The sequence below is a fragment of the Apteryx rowi genome, unplaced genomic scaffold (genome assembly GCF_003343035.1).
Source record: "Apteryx rowi isolate R43461 unplaced genomic scaffold, aptRow1 scaffold_217, whole genome shotgun sequence".
NCBI lineage: Eukaryota > Metazoa > Chordata > Aves > Apterygiformes > Apterygidae > Apteryx > Apteryx rowi.
In genome coordinates this window covers 951,603-966,162 of record NW_020448497.1, presented here as the reverse complement: position 1 = coordinate 966,162, position 14,560 = coordinate 951,603, and the positions used below count along the sequence as shown (strand labels likewise).

Sequence of the window (14,560 nt, the reverse complement as noted above, 5' to 3'; positions counted from 1 at the left end):
ACGCAGGCCAGGCCGCCGCTCCGTCCTCGGCCCCCAGCAGATCTTCCCTGCAAACATATCTGCGCATCGCGTTAAGGGTCACCCATGAAAGAGACTAAAACTGAAATCGAAGGCCAGTTTATTGTCAGAGCAAATACCAAAATAAAAAGACTTCTAACTCAACGCATGGGAAGATCAAAGACTGCACTGTACCTTGCTCCTGCCACCCGTTCCCAGATAACTGCAGTGCCATACACCTGCGTTGTCTCTGTTGAATTGTTTTAAAATTCAAGCCTTCCTTTCACGCTTGCCGATTATGGAAGTTATGACAAAATGTTAGTTAAAGAGATACATGGAATAAAGATTTACACGCAGTGAGAAATTTATTCTGGAAGGTTCAAGAAATTAAATATATAATGAAGAATCTGAACAAAAAAGCAACAATTAATTTTGGCTTGTAAAAAATTTGTATGATTTCAATTTTGTTTTTTTTCTTTAAATTCTTATTACAATTTGCTTAAGTTACAAGATTCTATGTTATCTCTCCTATTGCAGTAATTAATTTTCAATCATGAGGAATCATAAAGGTTCCCATGATGGTTTAAAAAAAAAATCTGTATTTGAAATTAATAATACTGGTTATTCCTTTTTCTATATTTCCCCTCCAAATGAATACTTTAATAGCAATGTTTTCAATAAGAAAAAAAAAAACTTAAGACCTATTTATTCCAAACTGTTGTTTTACAGTAAAGTTACACAAAAGCATACCTTATAATACCACTTTGGTTTGTTTGGGTCTTTTCATTTGTGAAAATACTTGACTAAAGTAGGTATTAGTTACTAAATGGAAGTCTTAACATGAATGTAGAACAACCCCAAACAAACTAGATGATCCTCAAAAGTGTTAGGTACTATTACCTCATGCCAAAAGTTTTGCTATTCCCTCTCCATAATCCTCTGCAGAAACCTATTTGTAAAACTGAGCAATATTACCTATGCACCTATTGATGCAATTCTTTGACTGCTGTCTGGTCCCCTGTAGGTTTGGAGATGAAACTTTCATTATGGAGCTCAGGTTTTCCAACAGACACAAAAAATACCTATAGGAGATGTGACTTTTCTCCAGCAGTAACTGATGGTATCTTATTTTGAATTTTCAAATATGAATAGTCATCATCCCAAAAGTAAAAATATTTTTTAAAAAGTGAAAATACTGGAACCAGCACTAGAAATTCATCAGATTTCTACCTTACTGTGCTTGCCTTATTAAAAAAACCTAATGCATATTTAAAACACTGAAGAGTGAAACAAAGTATGGCAGGTAGCAAGCTTTGCGGCACTAGATTGTAAATGCAATAGGCCGCTCCCTGACAACAAAGTTAGCACTTACACTCGTATCATTTTATATTAGTATATGGGCTGCAAATTAAAACAGCAATTAATAAACAGGTTCTCCTGCCAGGTGACAGATGGATTGGGGGGGGGAAAAAAACAAAAAACAAAAAAACCCAGATGTTCGCTCTAGCCCTGAGCTTTTTTCCTCACTTAAAGTTTTGTATACATGTAAAATAAAAAATCTATTATCTCTCTACAGCTGGTATGCAAAGAATTAATCAGTGTTCTGCAGTGAAAGGTACACTGTATAGCATGTTCTGAACAGAAAAGGAAATTTTCTCTTTGAATAGTCCAGACACAAGTTCTTGCCTTTGCCCTGTGACTTTCAGTATGGTGTTTTATGTCCTTTGCTACTAGTAGATCTTCCTCTCTCAAGGTTTATTCTGAAAAAAACAACAATTCAGTTCCATTCACTTCAGCTTACCTGAACATCATCTTTCTAATAAGACACTGTAAACACCGAAATCCAGCTGCTCTTGCAAATAGGCAGCTAATGTAATGTAATGACTGCGGGACTAGTCATTCAGGCAGTTACTTGCCAGCACGGCTATTTGCAAAATCAGGGTCTATGATACAAAAACCCTTTCCTTTCTAGTTTTTCTAAATGAGAAGACTGTGAGAAGTACCATGTTCCCAGTCTGATTTCACTGGAAAGTTAAGTCCACTGAGACACTGGCAGGATGCTGCCTCCATCAACATACCTGGACCCTTGACCTAGCAGATAAACTGCCAGCAAGAACCACAGAATACAGACGCCCCTTTAACCCTCCCCAAATATGACAAATGGAAAACAAACCAGTGTTAAGATGCGGAAAATGAATATTTCAGGCCACTACCCCTGTGACACCTGGTCTAAGGCTTAGATTTCCCCCCCCACCCCGCATGGTAACTAGGTAACCTCCAACATTTCAGCTGAACTTCCGTAACTCCCTGTGCAAATGCTCTTAGCTGCCCTACCAAGGCAAAATGCATTGGCTTAAACCTCAGGAAAASACGGTTCCATGCGTTTGTTACACCTTACACTCAGGATGAGCCTGGAGCATTCACACAGACCGTTAGGAAAGTCACAGTGCCCCATACAGCAGGCAGCAACCTGCCATTTTGACAGTGTCTGGGCCTTCAAGCAGACATGCGTAGTGTACAAAAGTCTAGCACCTTTTTTTAAAAGGGGTTTGAAATAAAGTACTGGAAATTTCCAACAAGAAAAAAAAAAATTGTAGCAGCAACTCCCCCTCCCTCCAAAACCCCAAACCTTCTTTACTTCCCACTGCTACAAACCACCTCACTCCAAAATTAAGTACCTAGCTAAGCTGGCTGCAGAACAGATTGTCCAGAGATGTTTTCCATCTAGCCTCTCCAGAATAATTGATCTACTTGTCCATCAGCAGGGAGAGGTGCATCTAGAGTACGTATTTGGAGCTGATTGCTTAGAAGTCACTGGAAAAAACACCCCGTAAATACCGAAGTCCTTGCATCCAATTGTCATACAAAAGATTGACAGGATTAAGTCTGATTCATCTCTTTCAGTACAGGAAGGGGGAAACAAAAAGAAACTTCCCAGTTCTTTTTTCCTTTTCATATAAAACAAATAGAAATCTCGCAAGATCAGTTGATGTTATGAGGCAGTTTCGTGTCCTCACTGGTTCCTGCCCCATCATCATCTTGGACTCCTTCTGCCAGTCCATCTGCAAGTTTGGTCCGGCTTCCTGCATGGTCCATGAACATGTTGGGAATATCTTTGCCAAAATATATCTTGCTGTTTGCCGCAATAGCCTTGTATTTCATCAGCTGCAAATACTCAGGAGTTAACTTCAGCTGCAAAAAAATAAAAAAGATCACCGACAACTCAGATTTATTCAAAACCAAGTTTCTGTCATAAGCATATAAGGAATCCACTTTTCCAAAACACTAGCAGTCATGCTTATACTTTTTCCAAATGAAAAGATGGAGTATCTAGAAGGAGGTTCTCTTTCAAGCCAATACAAGCCAAGCTCTAAATCCCAGTGACTGAATGGGGAACTCAGAAAGTGATGGAAGTAGCTGAGGGAATGTTCAATCCAGATGTATCACAGAGATGGAGATGCTCTAAAGCACATAACTCACRGAAAGCTCTTGCAGTGCAAGCTACTGGAAAGAAAAATACAACCGGCTTTTTTCTCCCCACAGAGTAGACTGAAAAGTCCGTTTTGGAGAGCAGAGCTCATTCTTTCAGGATAATGACATTATAACAGAAAGAATGGAATAACTGGGACAAAACTTGTGCACAAACATCTCGGACCTCTGTCCATTCTCACTGACCCTTACAAAACAGAAAGTCTTCCTGCCAGGATGTCCTGGGAACTCGCTGCAGGCAATAATAAGCCTGACAGTTCTATCCATGTAATTTCTCTATTTCTAGCTTTTTCTTTTCAGCAGGAACAAGGCTTTGCCAGGCTAATTAGTTTGGTGGATTAAAGCAGCCCCGTTTGTTCGTTGCCGAACGCTTGTCTACTCTAAATGTATCCGTCACTCTAGAGATCTCCTTGCTTTTGATTGCTTGCCAGCTTGCAGATTGAAACAGATCAACATTTCTGATGACAACAGCGTGAAAGGGCAACACTGAAACTGATATTCTATCTACAGAGGGAGCCATGGCCCCATTACCATCTAGCAGAGCTGTTTCCCGAGATAACCAGATATTTTGTGTATCCTGACATAAATTTATCTGTCTAGAAAAGAAAATGAATTTGCAAGTAAGAACATCATTGTTGTTTCATTCTGAGAGGAGCTAGCTTTGTTTTGCTTTTCGACTTGAACAATCAGACACCATAAGCAAACAATAAACACAGGCTGCCCTTTTGCTAAGTGCTTCCATACAGCCTAACGTAAAGAGCCCTGCTTCAGCCGCAGCATAAGGAAATATCAATACCTTGTTAGCCTCGGCTACTTTCATAGCAGTATAGCATTCAGCATCAGCTCTTGCCTTCTCTCTTGCAAGAAATGCAGCATCTGGGAAAAAAAAAAAAACAAACACCACAGGCTCCCACACTCAGATTCTTATTTCCAGCCACGTAAGTATCATCTGCAGCCAGAAATTTTTTTACGTGGTCAGTATTACAGCTAAACTGTAAAGGATACATACAACAAGGGGAAGGGGGAACAAAACGGGAAACCCAGAAATGGGATCTTTCCTTACTTTTCCTTCCTGAAATGCTGCAGGATGATATTATAAAATAAGTAAGTTGTATCTGTGACTGAAAACCTCAAAGCATTTTATAAAGACAGGTTTCTTATTACCGCTCTTGTCACACAGGCCGAGTACACTCTCTTCTTTCTTCTCTAGCCAGCCACTAAACTCTTGTGCTGAAAACACAGCAACTGTTTCATTACAAAAGTGGTATTTACTCACGACATTTGCACAGGACTCCAAGAACAGCATGTCAGACTGATCTACAGATGAAGTCTATGGCAGTGAATGCAATTCCCCAGATGGGATTTTGTCTGGGATATTGAGGTTAAGAGTCTGGCATGTAGAGCCAGGAAATTTTAACCTTTACAGACTCAGTCCCTTGGAGAGATGTCAGAGAGCTGTTTCTCTGCAATATCAACAACTGTGTAAGAGTCTGATCCTGCAGGATACTGAACCTCCTTGACTCCTAGGGTAGAAGCATAGGCAAGGAAAAAACAAAGACATTTAAGGAAAGAAATACTTCCCCTTTCTGTATAGCATTCTTTTTTTTTTTCCTCTCCTTTTTTTCTTCTTTCTTCTGACTTATGTACCTGATAATACTGATGCTGTATCAGGGCATTCTGTTAAGGCCAAAATGAGCTTATCTGTCTGGTTCAATGCAATCTCTTGACACTCCCTCTATAACAGGGAGCCAAGTCAGGGAGCAACACGCAGTTGTAACACATATCAGTCTGGATTTGAGAGTTGTGCAGCTGGATAAACCACTTGCTTGCCTACACTAGCAGGGAGTCCTGTGAACAACTACATTTAAAAATCAAATAAGCAATTGGGTGGCTGCGGCCTTAGACTTCCCTTCTTTTGGCTAGTAACCAGAGTGGTCCCAGTTAGAGACACTAGAAAGAATGAGGGAGAGCCGAATCGTCTGCCTGGGTGGAGCTGAATTGAAGGCCTGACACCTGATGACATGTATTTATACGAAATAAAAACCTTTGTATTTCTGCAAAGAACTTCTTAATGAGAAGCTACTGATCTGTAAAGCTCTAATTGGCTCCTAGTCGGCTTCTGCAAAGCTTGACAGGGCCTATAATGAATGTAATTGAAAATAAGGCCTTGCCACTACAAGCTGGAAATACAGACCCTTTGTCATGTCCTGGAATTTGCCTGACAAGGCACTGTATGGGGACACCTTCTTAACTTAACAGCACAAACTTCTACAAAGATCATCTTGGAAAAAGAGTACCAAGAAGCACAATCTGCAAAGAAACAGTCCTATTCCTGCCTCTGGCCAATCCTGGTTCCTAAAAAACAGCAAACTGCAACACTTGAGGAGGATGAAAAAGCAAAAACACCAGCTAGAAGACAGATTACAGGATTTATTGGTTAAAGCAAAATACTAAAGCTCCTCCACTCCTTCTCTTGACCTTTACGACTTAGAAGCTATGTGACAGATCCCTGCTTTTCCAGAATGAGTAGATAGCCGAATTTTGTTTTCCACATATTTCATACTACATTGAAAACTAAAGCTACATTTGAATCCCTTTTCTTCTCCCTCTCAAAAAACCCCCCAAAAAACAAAAAACCCACCGCACACACAACTGTCCAAGTTTTAGAATAATCTCTAAGCAAGAAAAGGATAGAAAGCTTCCACAACGCTACCCTACTGCAGATATTCAAGAGATGCGACCGCACCTCCAAGATTTCATGGTAATATTTTAGAATGCTTCTACTCCTCTGCAAGCGTCTGCTGCCATTATCCAAAGCCTGGCAGAACTTCTTGTTGGAAGATGCCAGTCTCCTGTTCCCTGCCTCTACACTTGTTGACAATCATACTTCCTGCACTTAGGTTGTATGAAGAGGCACCCGAGAACTTGGAGTTGAGATTCTCAAACTTTGCCATTGTCCAAGTAGGCTGAATGCTTTCTGCTGTCCGCCCTAATCTGACCACCTAAAAACTCCATTGTAAAATAGGTGGTGAAAATGCTAGGAGAATTTCAGCATTCAGACACATGTATTCAGAACCACAAAACATTACATAAGGTACCATGAAACGTTATGAACCGTATACAAGGGCTCAAAATGAATGACTTTGGACAAATAACTGCACCCTTGTGAATGTCAGATTAGATTGAGGACCACAGTCAATACTCACAGTTCATTGCACTGATGCAAGAACTACTTAACTCCATTGTGAACTGCTTGGAGATCTTCAGATAAAAACCACTATAAGGTATTTGCTTACTGGAAAGTTCACCACTCACCTTCAATCTCTGAAATTCGCTTCTCTGTTTCCTTTTCCATCACCTTCTGTCCATAAGTTATTTCAGCAACTTGTGCAATTTTTTCTGCCTCTAAGGTGGAAAAGAGACAAGTCCATATTGTCATGACAGTTTTCCTAATGCCAGAAGCAACTTCACCCATGGAAATCTTTACCACCCACTTCTGGTAAAAATAAATGGGGGAAAAATATTCTCAACCCTCAGAGGGGGGGTCAGTCTATGTGGGCAAAGCTGGAAACCACCTGAAAAATTCTTGAGTTCTTTGGAAGAATTTTAGATCAGCAGCACACAGATGCAGTCAGAGAGATCACCATGCACTTGTAATATGCTCTTAACTGCAATAAGAGACAGAACTGGACAAAGATACTCCAGCCGCACAAAAAGAAAGGCACACAGTCCCCTCTCAAGGCAAGCAAGACCAAGGAATGAGAACTTTGCAGGTCTGGTTCAAACACACAGGCTTACAGCAGAGAATATGCGAGGAATCTTGTTTCAGAGACATTCACAGCACCTTTAGACGCAAGCATTCTTGCTGCAGACTTGGGAGAGACCCAGGGCAAGTCAGAGAGGGTCTAAAACTTCCAATAACTCTAGCTCCTGCCTTTCCTACTACAATGCCTGGTTGACGCTATTTCAGTTAATGGTCACGCTCTCATGGATACTGTCAAGCTGCGGTGAGGCATTCAGACTCAATGAGGAACCAAGAGCACACCTTCCCCCACAGACGCTTGGGTTCCCTCTTTTTGCTGCCTACCCCACCACACACCCTTGTACAGTTTCTGCCTTCAGGCAGAGGTATACAGACCAATGAGGGCCTTCTTCCTTTCTGTCTCTGCTTCCTTCTCCACCACCTTCTGTTTCTGTGCTGCAATCAGCAACTTTGTCTTCTCACTCTCCCTAGTAAGCCAGAAAAAGGCAGTTATAAAACGTGAGCTTACTGAAGAGGCTTGACCTACCATTATCTCCAGAACATGACGCTGGCTCAGCCCTCCTTTGAGCATGCGTTTAGGGCAGGCAGCAATCAGGAAAGTGAGTGTGTGCACATGTACACACACAGCTTTTTTCTAACCTGAAGTGTCTGCTTCTTTCCGCCATAGCAAGAAAACTTTTCAGTAAGGTCAGTGTGAAACATTCCCTGCTGCTCTCTGCTGACTCCCATAAAGCCTTCTGGCAGAGGCAGATCACAGAAATACATCTTGACCATACACATGGTAAGTTTTATGTGTTACTGTTAATGAGGAAATTATTAAAACAAAGTAGGAAATGAAAATCCTACAAAAGCTTTGCCTTCAACACAGATGGTTACAACTTCTCTTTCTCATGTGAAAGCTTACTTTGCTTCTTTTGGAAGTAAACAGCTTTAAAATCATCCTTTATTAGCAAAATGGCTCCATGCCTTTTACATGCGGCTTAAGTCTTTTCTATCTTACTGTTCTGTACACATAAAAAGAAGTTTCAGAAGAAAGTGTATTTTTTTTAAATATTCCCTCCAATCAGGGCAGAGCAGTTGGAGCCAAAACCAAGTCTCTCTCAACACATATCCAGCTGCATTTACGGCAACAAATAAGAGTAGGCTGATTTGGGATTCTATGTATCACGATCATAGTGCAAACAATTTACCATGATACCAAAAGGTCAGAGCAAATGCTAGGGCAGGAAAAAGGAAGAAAGGGATCTTATTCTGGCCTGTGCTGACTCTGTTGGCAGAGCGCTCAGAGAAAATAAGCATTTCTGAATGATCAAGTGCATGACAAAGCTGCTGGCTCAGTGTTGAAAAGGGATCAGGATGTCAAGTGCTATTAAAGAAAGTTATTTCAAAGCTTTGCAAGTCTTCAGCCTGTTGTATCAACAGTTTCTCAAACCTAGCCAAACAGCAGGATTAGTGGTGGACTCTATCCACCTGCCACTCACTCACATGATCTGGGAGGCCTTTCTAAAATAGGGACAGTGGCAAGGGGAACAAGCTCCCGGGGAAAATAATTCCTGTACCCAAATGCGCAAAATAGAGAAATACCTTCCAACTCACAGTGACCTGCCGGTCACAGCGGCAGACACAAGCTTATCCAGCGCAGCCTCACTACACCCTTCCTGGATGGTAGCGAGGCAGCACGAGGCTGAGAGCATGCCTGGCAGAGGGCACTCTGATCATTGCATGCTGTGAAAACACATTAATCTGGATGACCGATTCCCTTTGGTAACACAAAGGTGCAGGTCTCGGGCACTTACATCAGCTCATAATTCCTCCGGATCGTTTCAGGGATGTTTGGCTTTGTAACTCGAACTGCCTGGAAAGAGAGAATGAAGAAAACGTAGGCAAGCAGCCAACAATCAAAAGGCAAACGGCCCCCGAGGCTGCAGAGGGTGGGGGAGCTAACACTCAGGGCATGCTCTGCCAGACAAAGCTTTTGCATGCTGCAGGAATTGTCACCAGCTCCAGACTCCATAGAGCAAATGTAAGCTTTAATGATCTCCTGACATGACAGCAGACTACATCCCGGCTAAACAAGTATCCAGGATAACACCAAAAGAAACCCAAACCAACAAAATCAAGAGGCAACAGGAAAGATACTGTTCTCATTCCTCGAGAAGTTAAACACAGACTGTATTATAAAGCAATTTTCTAAAAACTTTTCACAGCTTCCTATTTCCTTTTAGCTCTTACCCCTCCCTATGATCTGCATCTTAGACATTCCAATGTGGAACCCTAATTACCTGTATAATTAATCCAGGGGCCATTGTAGTTAGATCTTGCTGCAAGGCCAGTTTAAGGTTTTCATCAATCTGATCTGATTGGGGGGAGGAAAAAAAAAAAGGTAACTAAAAATCCCGAAAGGCAGCTTGCTCTCAACAGGTARTGAATTAGGTGGAATGGCTCAGATTTCTTATTCCTGGAAAGCAAATACAAATATAAGTTTGATATAAAGGTGCTGTGCTGAGCAAAAGCATCCCTGAGCTAAAGGCAGGTTCCCATCTCTCTCAGCACATCAAGCAGCATTTCAAAGCGTTAAAGACCCAACAGTCTTCATGCATTTCTTGGCAATGGGGCAGTCTGGACCTTTCTCTTTTCTGTTTACAGGCTTTTAACTCTCTCTCTTCTCTGGAGACTTCTGGAAGACTAAATTCCTCATAGATTCATCATGCAAAGAACCCAAGCACTGAACAGAAAATCAGTTACACGTGCAGATCTATTAGAAACAGCCATACCAAGGTCACTGACTGCCGTGCCAACAAGGGCTGATCGTGGTAGAGGGCTCAGAGAAGGTAGTGCCTTTTCTAAAGCATCCTGAGAGGCAACATCCCTGTCACAACTGAGCCACTTATCCACTGYCTGCATGGCCATGGGGGCATGAAGCATATCTTGGGTCTGAGCTACAGAACTCATGGGCTCTTGAAGAGTCTTCTTGGAGACTTTGATCTGGGACAAAGTCACCTACACAATGTATGTCACATGGAGACTTGGGACTGCCAGGGATGTGGTCTATACTCTGTACAAATTCAGAGATCAAGTSCTTCCCCACAGGCCACACATCTACAACACAAAAGCTCTTTTCAGGGAAAATAATGATAGAGTACCCAATGCAAACACTTGGGAAAAACTAYAGAAACATGGCAGGCATAAAATGAAACTCTCTCCAGTTGCCAGCAATCTGCAGTTTARGATCTTTYTGAGCCAGAGATAATATCTTYATAATAAAACATTTGTGCTCAAACCCACTTYCCCAGTGATATCTTCCCAACTGGATCCTCAAGTAGATGCGGTCCAGCTAGATCATGATTGATTAAGAACTGCATCTGTTCCAGCAGGAGACAAAGAAACTGGAAAGGCAGAAATGTAAAATGGCTGCATTAGTTATTTTAATAGACTACAAAAACTTCATCAGCAAGATCTGTTTGGCTCAATGGATAAAAATTAGCTTCAGAATATCTACAAAATTTCAAAAAGAAATACAAAACAAAAGCCTGCTGCAGTGAAAAGCTCTAAGGATAGCAGTGTTTCCAGTTGGGGCCTGCTCAGAGATGCAAAGGGAAAATAAAAATGTAATAGCCTTGAAAGCGATCACATCTCACTCCTTTATTATTTGCTTTGGTCCCAGTCTGGCTGTCTGGAACTCACATTTGTAATACAGTTCAGCCAGGAGTTTAGGAAACAGCTGTTATCAGTTTCCTGCACCTGCCTGCAGATGTGGGGGCAGCAAATCATGACATAAGTCTGTTTGAAATGGGCCATGCTCCATTCATAGTTTGTGAGCCAGAAAACATTCAGCTCAGACCAAAAGAGTTACACGGGAGTTTATACAAGTTCCTTCTGTGCAAGTCAGTGGCCTTGAGTCATTTCAAGCAGTTGTTGTCAGCAGCTGCTGACATCTGGAGACTCCATCAGCAAAGAGCCAGCACACTCGCCAACGGTCCCRTAAAGGAACGGGAGGGGAACTGAGTCCCAGTTCTAAGTTTTCCGCAGAGACCCAGGCAGAAAGGGGATAGCCAAGCTTCTTGGAAAGCCCCGTTTGATTAGAGGAATGGTTTGCGAGCACCCTCCCTGTGTTCTCTCAAGGACTTGGCATCGAAAAATCACAGCCATGAACTCAGTCCATTTTGGGTCCAAACTGTTCACAGCAACACTTTGCCTACAGCCAGCACTGTYATACCGCCCAAATGCTGGAAGGGATTTCTCGTCACTCCAAAGCAATGAACAGAACACTCAGCACTGGCAGCGGCCTGTCTATTTCTACCAAGAAACCACCACTCTGTTTTGGACTGTGGCTTAAAACGTGCTCTCCAAGCGTCTGTGCTGCCTGATTTCCCAGGGGTCTGAAGAGAGGAATGGAAGGTCAGCAGGCCCTCGCCAAGCAGGGCTGTTTTCTAACACTCACTCACAACGCCCAGGCGCCGCAGCAATGGGCACGTCACAAAGCTAATCGAATCCATAGGGCAGTGAGTGCATGTTCATACTTTCTGTGACAGCAAAGAGCAGAGGACTGCTTTTTGCATCTAGACTAGCAAACCCTGGGACTGATTCAACAAGTCACATTACCTAAATGCAGAAATCGCACAGCAGAATTTCTATTTGCTCCTCTCAAACTCCCTGCTACTTCTGACTTTTTTTTGTTGTTGTTACAATACACTGAAGCCCTCAGCACTGGAAGGTAGCGAGAAGCAAATAACTACAGCTGGTTAACAATCCTGTTTCAAAACAGAGCAGATGTGATTAATATGTAAAAGTCCATCTGTTACAGGGTAGCGACTTCTGTATCAACAGACCACGCAGATAGTTATCAGAAACATCAAGGAACCATCAACCCAGCACTGAGCCTGCAGAGTTAGTGTCACAGGTCAGAGAAGCAGCTCACCGAACAGCTCAATGTAGACCTCCTGCAGCGTGTGGACACTGCAGAACTGGTTCAGCTCGTGGTGWATCTTGTTGAAGATGAGAGCTTTGTCATAGTCAGCGGTGTAGTTCTTCACTATGTCATATACTATAAAAGAAGGAGTGAAACCGGTGTTAACAGCTGGGGTGGGGGATGTCTCAGGCGGGGCTGAACACTTGCAGTGGAAAGCTTATGGCTCGGTCCCACCAGCAACAGCAAGAGATGCAGCGCCAGTCGGTGAAACGGGGAAGCACCCACCAGAGAAGAGAAGCCTGCACCGCAAACAAGCACTTTGTTCACGTATTCTGACAAGGGAGTTTTAATTATTGCTAGCAGTACATCACACACTAACCAGCGTTGTCACGTGCTTAGTAAAAAGAATGACATCTAAGTCACAGCAGCCCTCTCTGCACTACCTGCAAATGTCTGTCAGGAAGACAGCACACATGGATTGCGTCTGAACAGCAGAATACAGAGGCTGCGGGGCCTGCACGCAGCAGGAGGAGGGGATCCCAAAGCCGGCGTACGACAGAGGTCTCAAAGCAGGACGCTGACGAGCTCAGAAATAATACCATACTCGTAAACAACAGGATGTTAAAAAGAAAAGGGTCTGAGGAAAAGGCTGCATGGGTCATTCCCTTTGCGCCTCAGATGCCAGCCTTCTGCTTGCAGACTCCCGTCTCCCCCACTGCTTGCACGTCTCATTACTCAAAACAGAAGCTCTTCATTGAGGCACAAAGCCCAGTGGGGCTGTAATAACACAGATAATAAAAGTGATAGATGACATTCAGGTATTAATGAAGTAATTAGTAACACAGAACAAGTATGTGCAAGAAATAATAAACACMCAAGTGCCTGGGAGAGCTAGTTAAAAGGTCTAAGCCCCAGGAAGTAGGAGCTTTACAAGGTATACAGGGGAATACCAGCAGTACTGCCTAGCCCCAAACCAGTCAAAGCACAAGCGTGCACAAACTCCCGACCTCACCTTGCACTAGCAGGAGCACAAAGAACTCTGGGAAAGCAAAGTCACATGGATGCCGGGCGCAAGGAGTTGCAGGGTCAAAGGGAGGAACTCACCTGCACTTTGGATCAGGAAATTCACCACCTCAATTCTGTCAAAATAAATCATCACTCCCCCACTGCAAAAAGAAGGTAAAAAAGAAAGAAGAAGAAAAATAATAAAGACGTTTACTAGCAGCCAAATGCTCTGCCGTGCAGCCGGACGGCTGCTGAASAGAGGACACTCCCCTCTAGCGGGCTGAGCACAACATTTACAGCCCTCGGCGCAGCCCGCTGCGACGTTACGGCAAAGCCCCCACCCCACTCTGTGCACCAGCCTCCTGGTTTTAGCTACAAGTGTCCTTTAGGAACTGCATCACAATATGCAGGTCCAGGTTGGAAAGACCAGTTTCTAGTGGCTACAATACAGAAATACAAACTCCTGAGTCCTTTTCCTAGTTCCAGCTCTCCTGTGACAGCGAGACATTCGCTTCCTTCCTGTGCTTCAGTTTTCAGACTAGCAAAACAGAGGTAACTTCTCTACAAAGAGAAGGCAAGTTTCAGAGTATTAGATTCGTGCAAGTAAGTTGCTACAGGAAAGGTCAGGCTTGGAAAGCGCTCTGAAGCCAGCTGAAATGCAGTCTGCTCCCAGCAGAAACTTAACTAAATCGAGAATGAGATTACAGAGACTCCTGTCAGCATCGTCTACATTAACTCCAAAGGCAGAAGCACAGGGGAAAGAGGTGCGGAGACATTCAAGACGCCCACACAGGCTCAGCAGGACTCGTTAGCTTGGGCAAGGAGTAACAGAGAGCAGGTTTCATCACTTTCACTTGGGGCTAGGGAGGAAAATCAAGTCTGTCGGAACAAACCTACACATTTTAAAGCAAGCTGGAGTGTATAATCGAGGGGAAGGCCCAGACAGCTTCTTACAGGGATAAAGAGCTGGGGAGGGGGGTTAGAGCTGAGCTCACCTGGTGCCACAGGGGACATTTTTCACCTCGTCTGTCTGCAGCGTGGTCTGAGCAGAGAAAGATTTCAGGAACGAGGCTCAGGAGCCTGGCTTTCTGCGACGCCGGCCTCCCCACACACGCGGGAGCCCCCAGCACCCCGCAGAGCCCCTCTGCGGCGGCCGCGAGGGGTCCCGCTCCCACCGCAGCCCCGGCCGGGGGGACCCTCGGGCCCAGCCCCGGAGCCCCCCAAACCCCGTGATCCAGCTGGGGGGACCCTCGAGCCCGGCCCCGGAGCCCCCCAAACCCCGTGATCCAGCTGGGGGGACCCTCGGGCCCGGCCCCGGAGCTCCCCCCCCAAACCCTGCGACCCAGCCGGGGGGACCCTCGGGCCCGGCCCCGGAGCCCCCCAAACCCCGCGACCCA

At 43.9% G+C, this 14,560-nt stretch overlaps 1 protein-coding gene across 2 annotated transcripts; it reads right to left on the bottom strand.

Annotated features, from left to right (window-relative positions):
- Nucleotides 1-101: 101 nt before the first annotated feature.
- Nucleotides 102-14,256, bottom strand: ERLIN2 (ER lipid raft associated 2). Of its 2 annotated transcripts, XM_026064475.1 has the most exons (10): nt 14,159-14,189; nt 13,263-13,324; nt 12,845-12,935; nt 12,168-12,293; nt 9,532-9,605; nt 9,046-9,104; nt 7,625-7,716; nt 6,802-6,891; nt 4,283-4,362; nt 102-3,189 (listed from the first exon to the last, which is right to left on the bottom strand). In XM_026064475.1, the coding sequence occupies exons 3-10, from the start codon at nt 12,888-12,890 to the stop codon at nt 2,980-2,982; spliced, it is 777 nt and encodes a 258-aa protein (XP_025920260.1). In that variant the 5' UTR covers nt 12,891-12,935; nt 13,263-13,324; nt 14,159-14,189; the 3' UTR covers nt 102-2,979. The 2 variants fall into 2 exon arrangements, with proteins under 2 accessions (XP_025920260.1, XP_025920259.1); XM_026064474.1 differs by lacking the exon at nt 12,845-12,935 and having other exon boundaries at nt 14,159-14,256.
- Nucleotides 14,257-14,560: the final 304 nt, after the last annotated feature.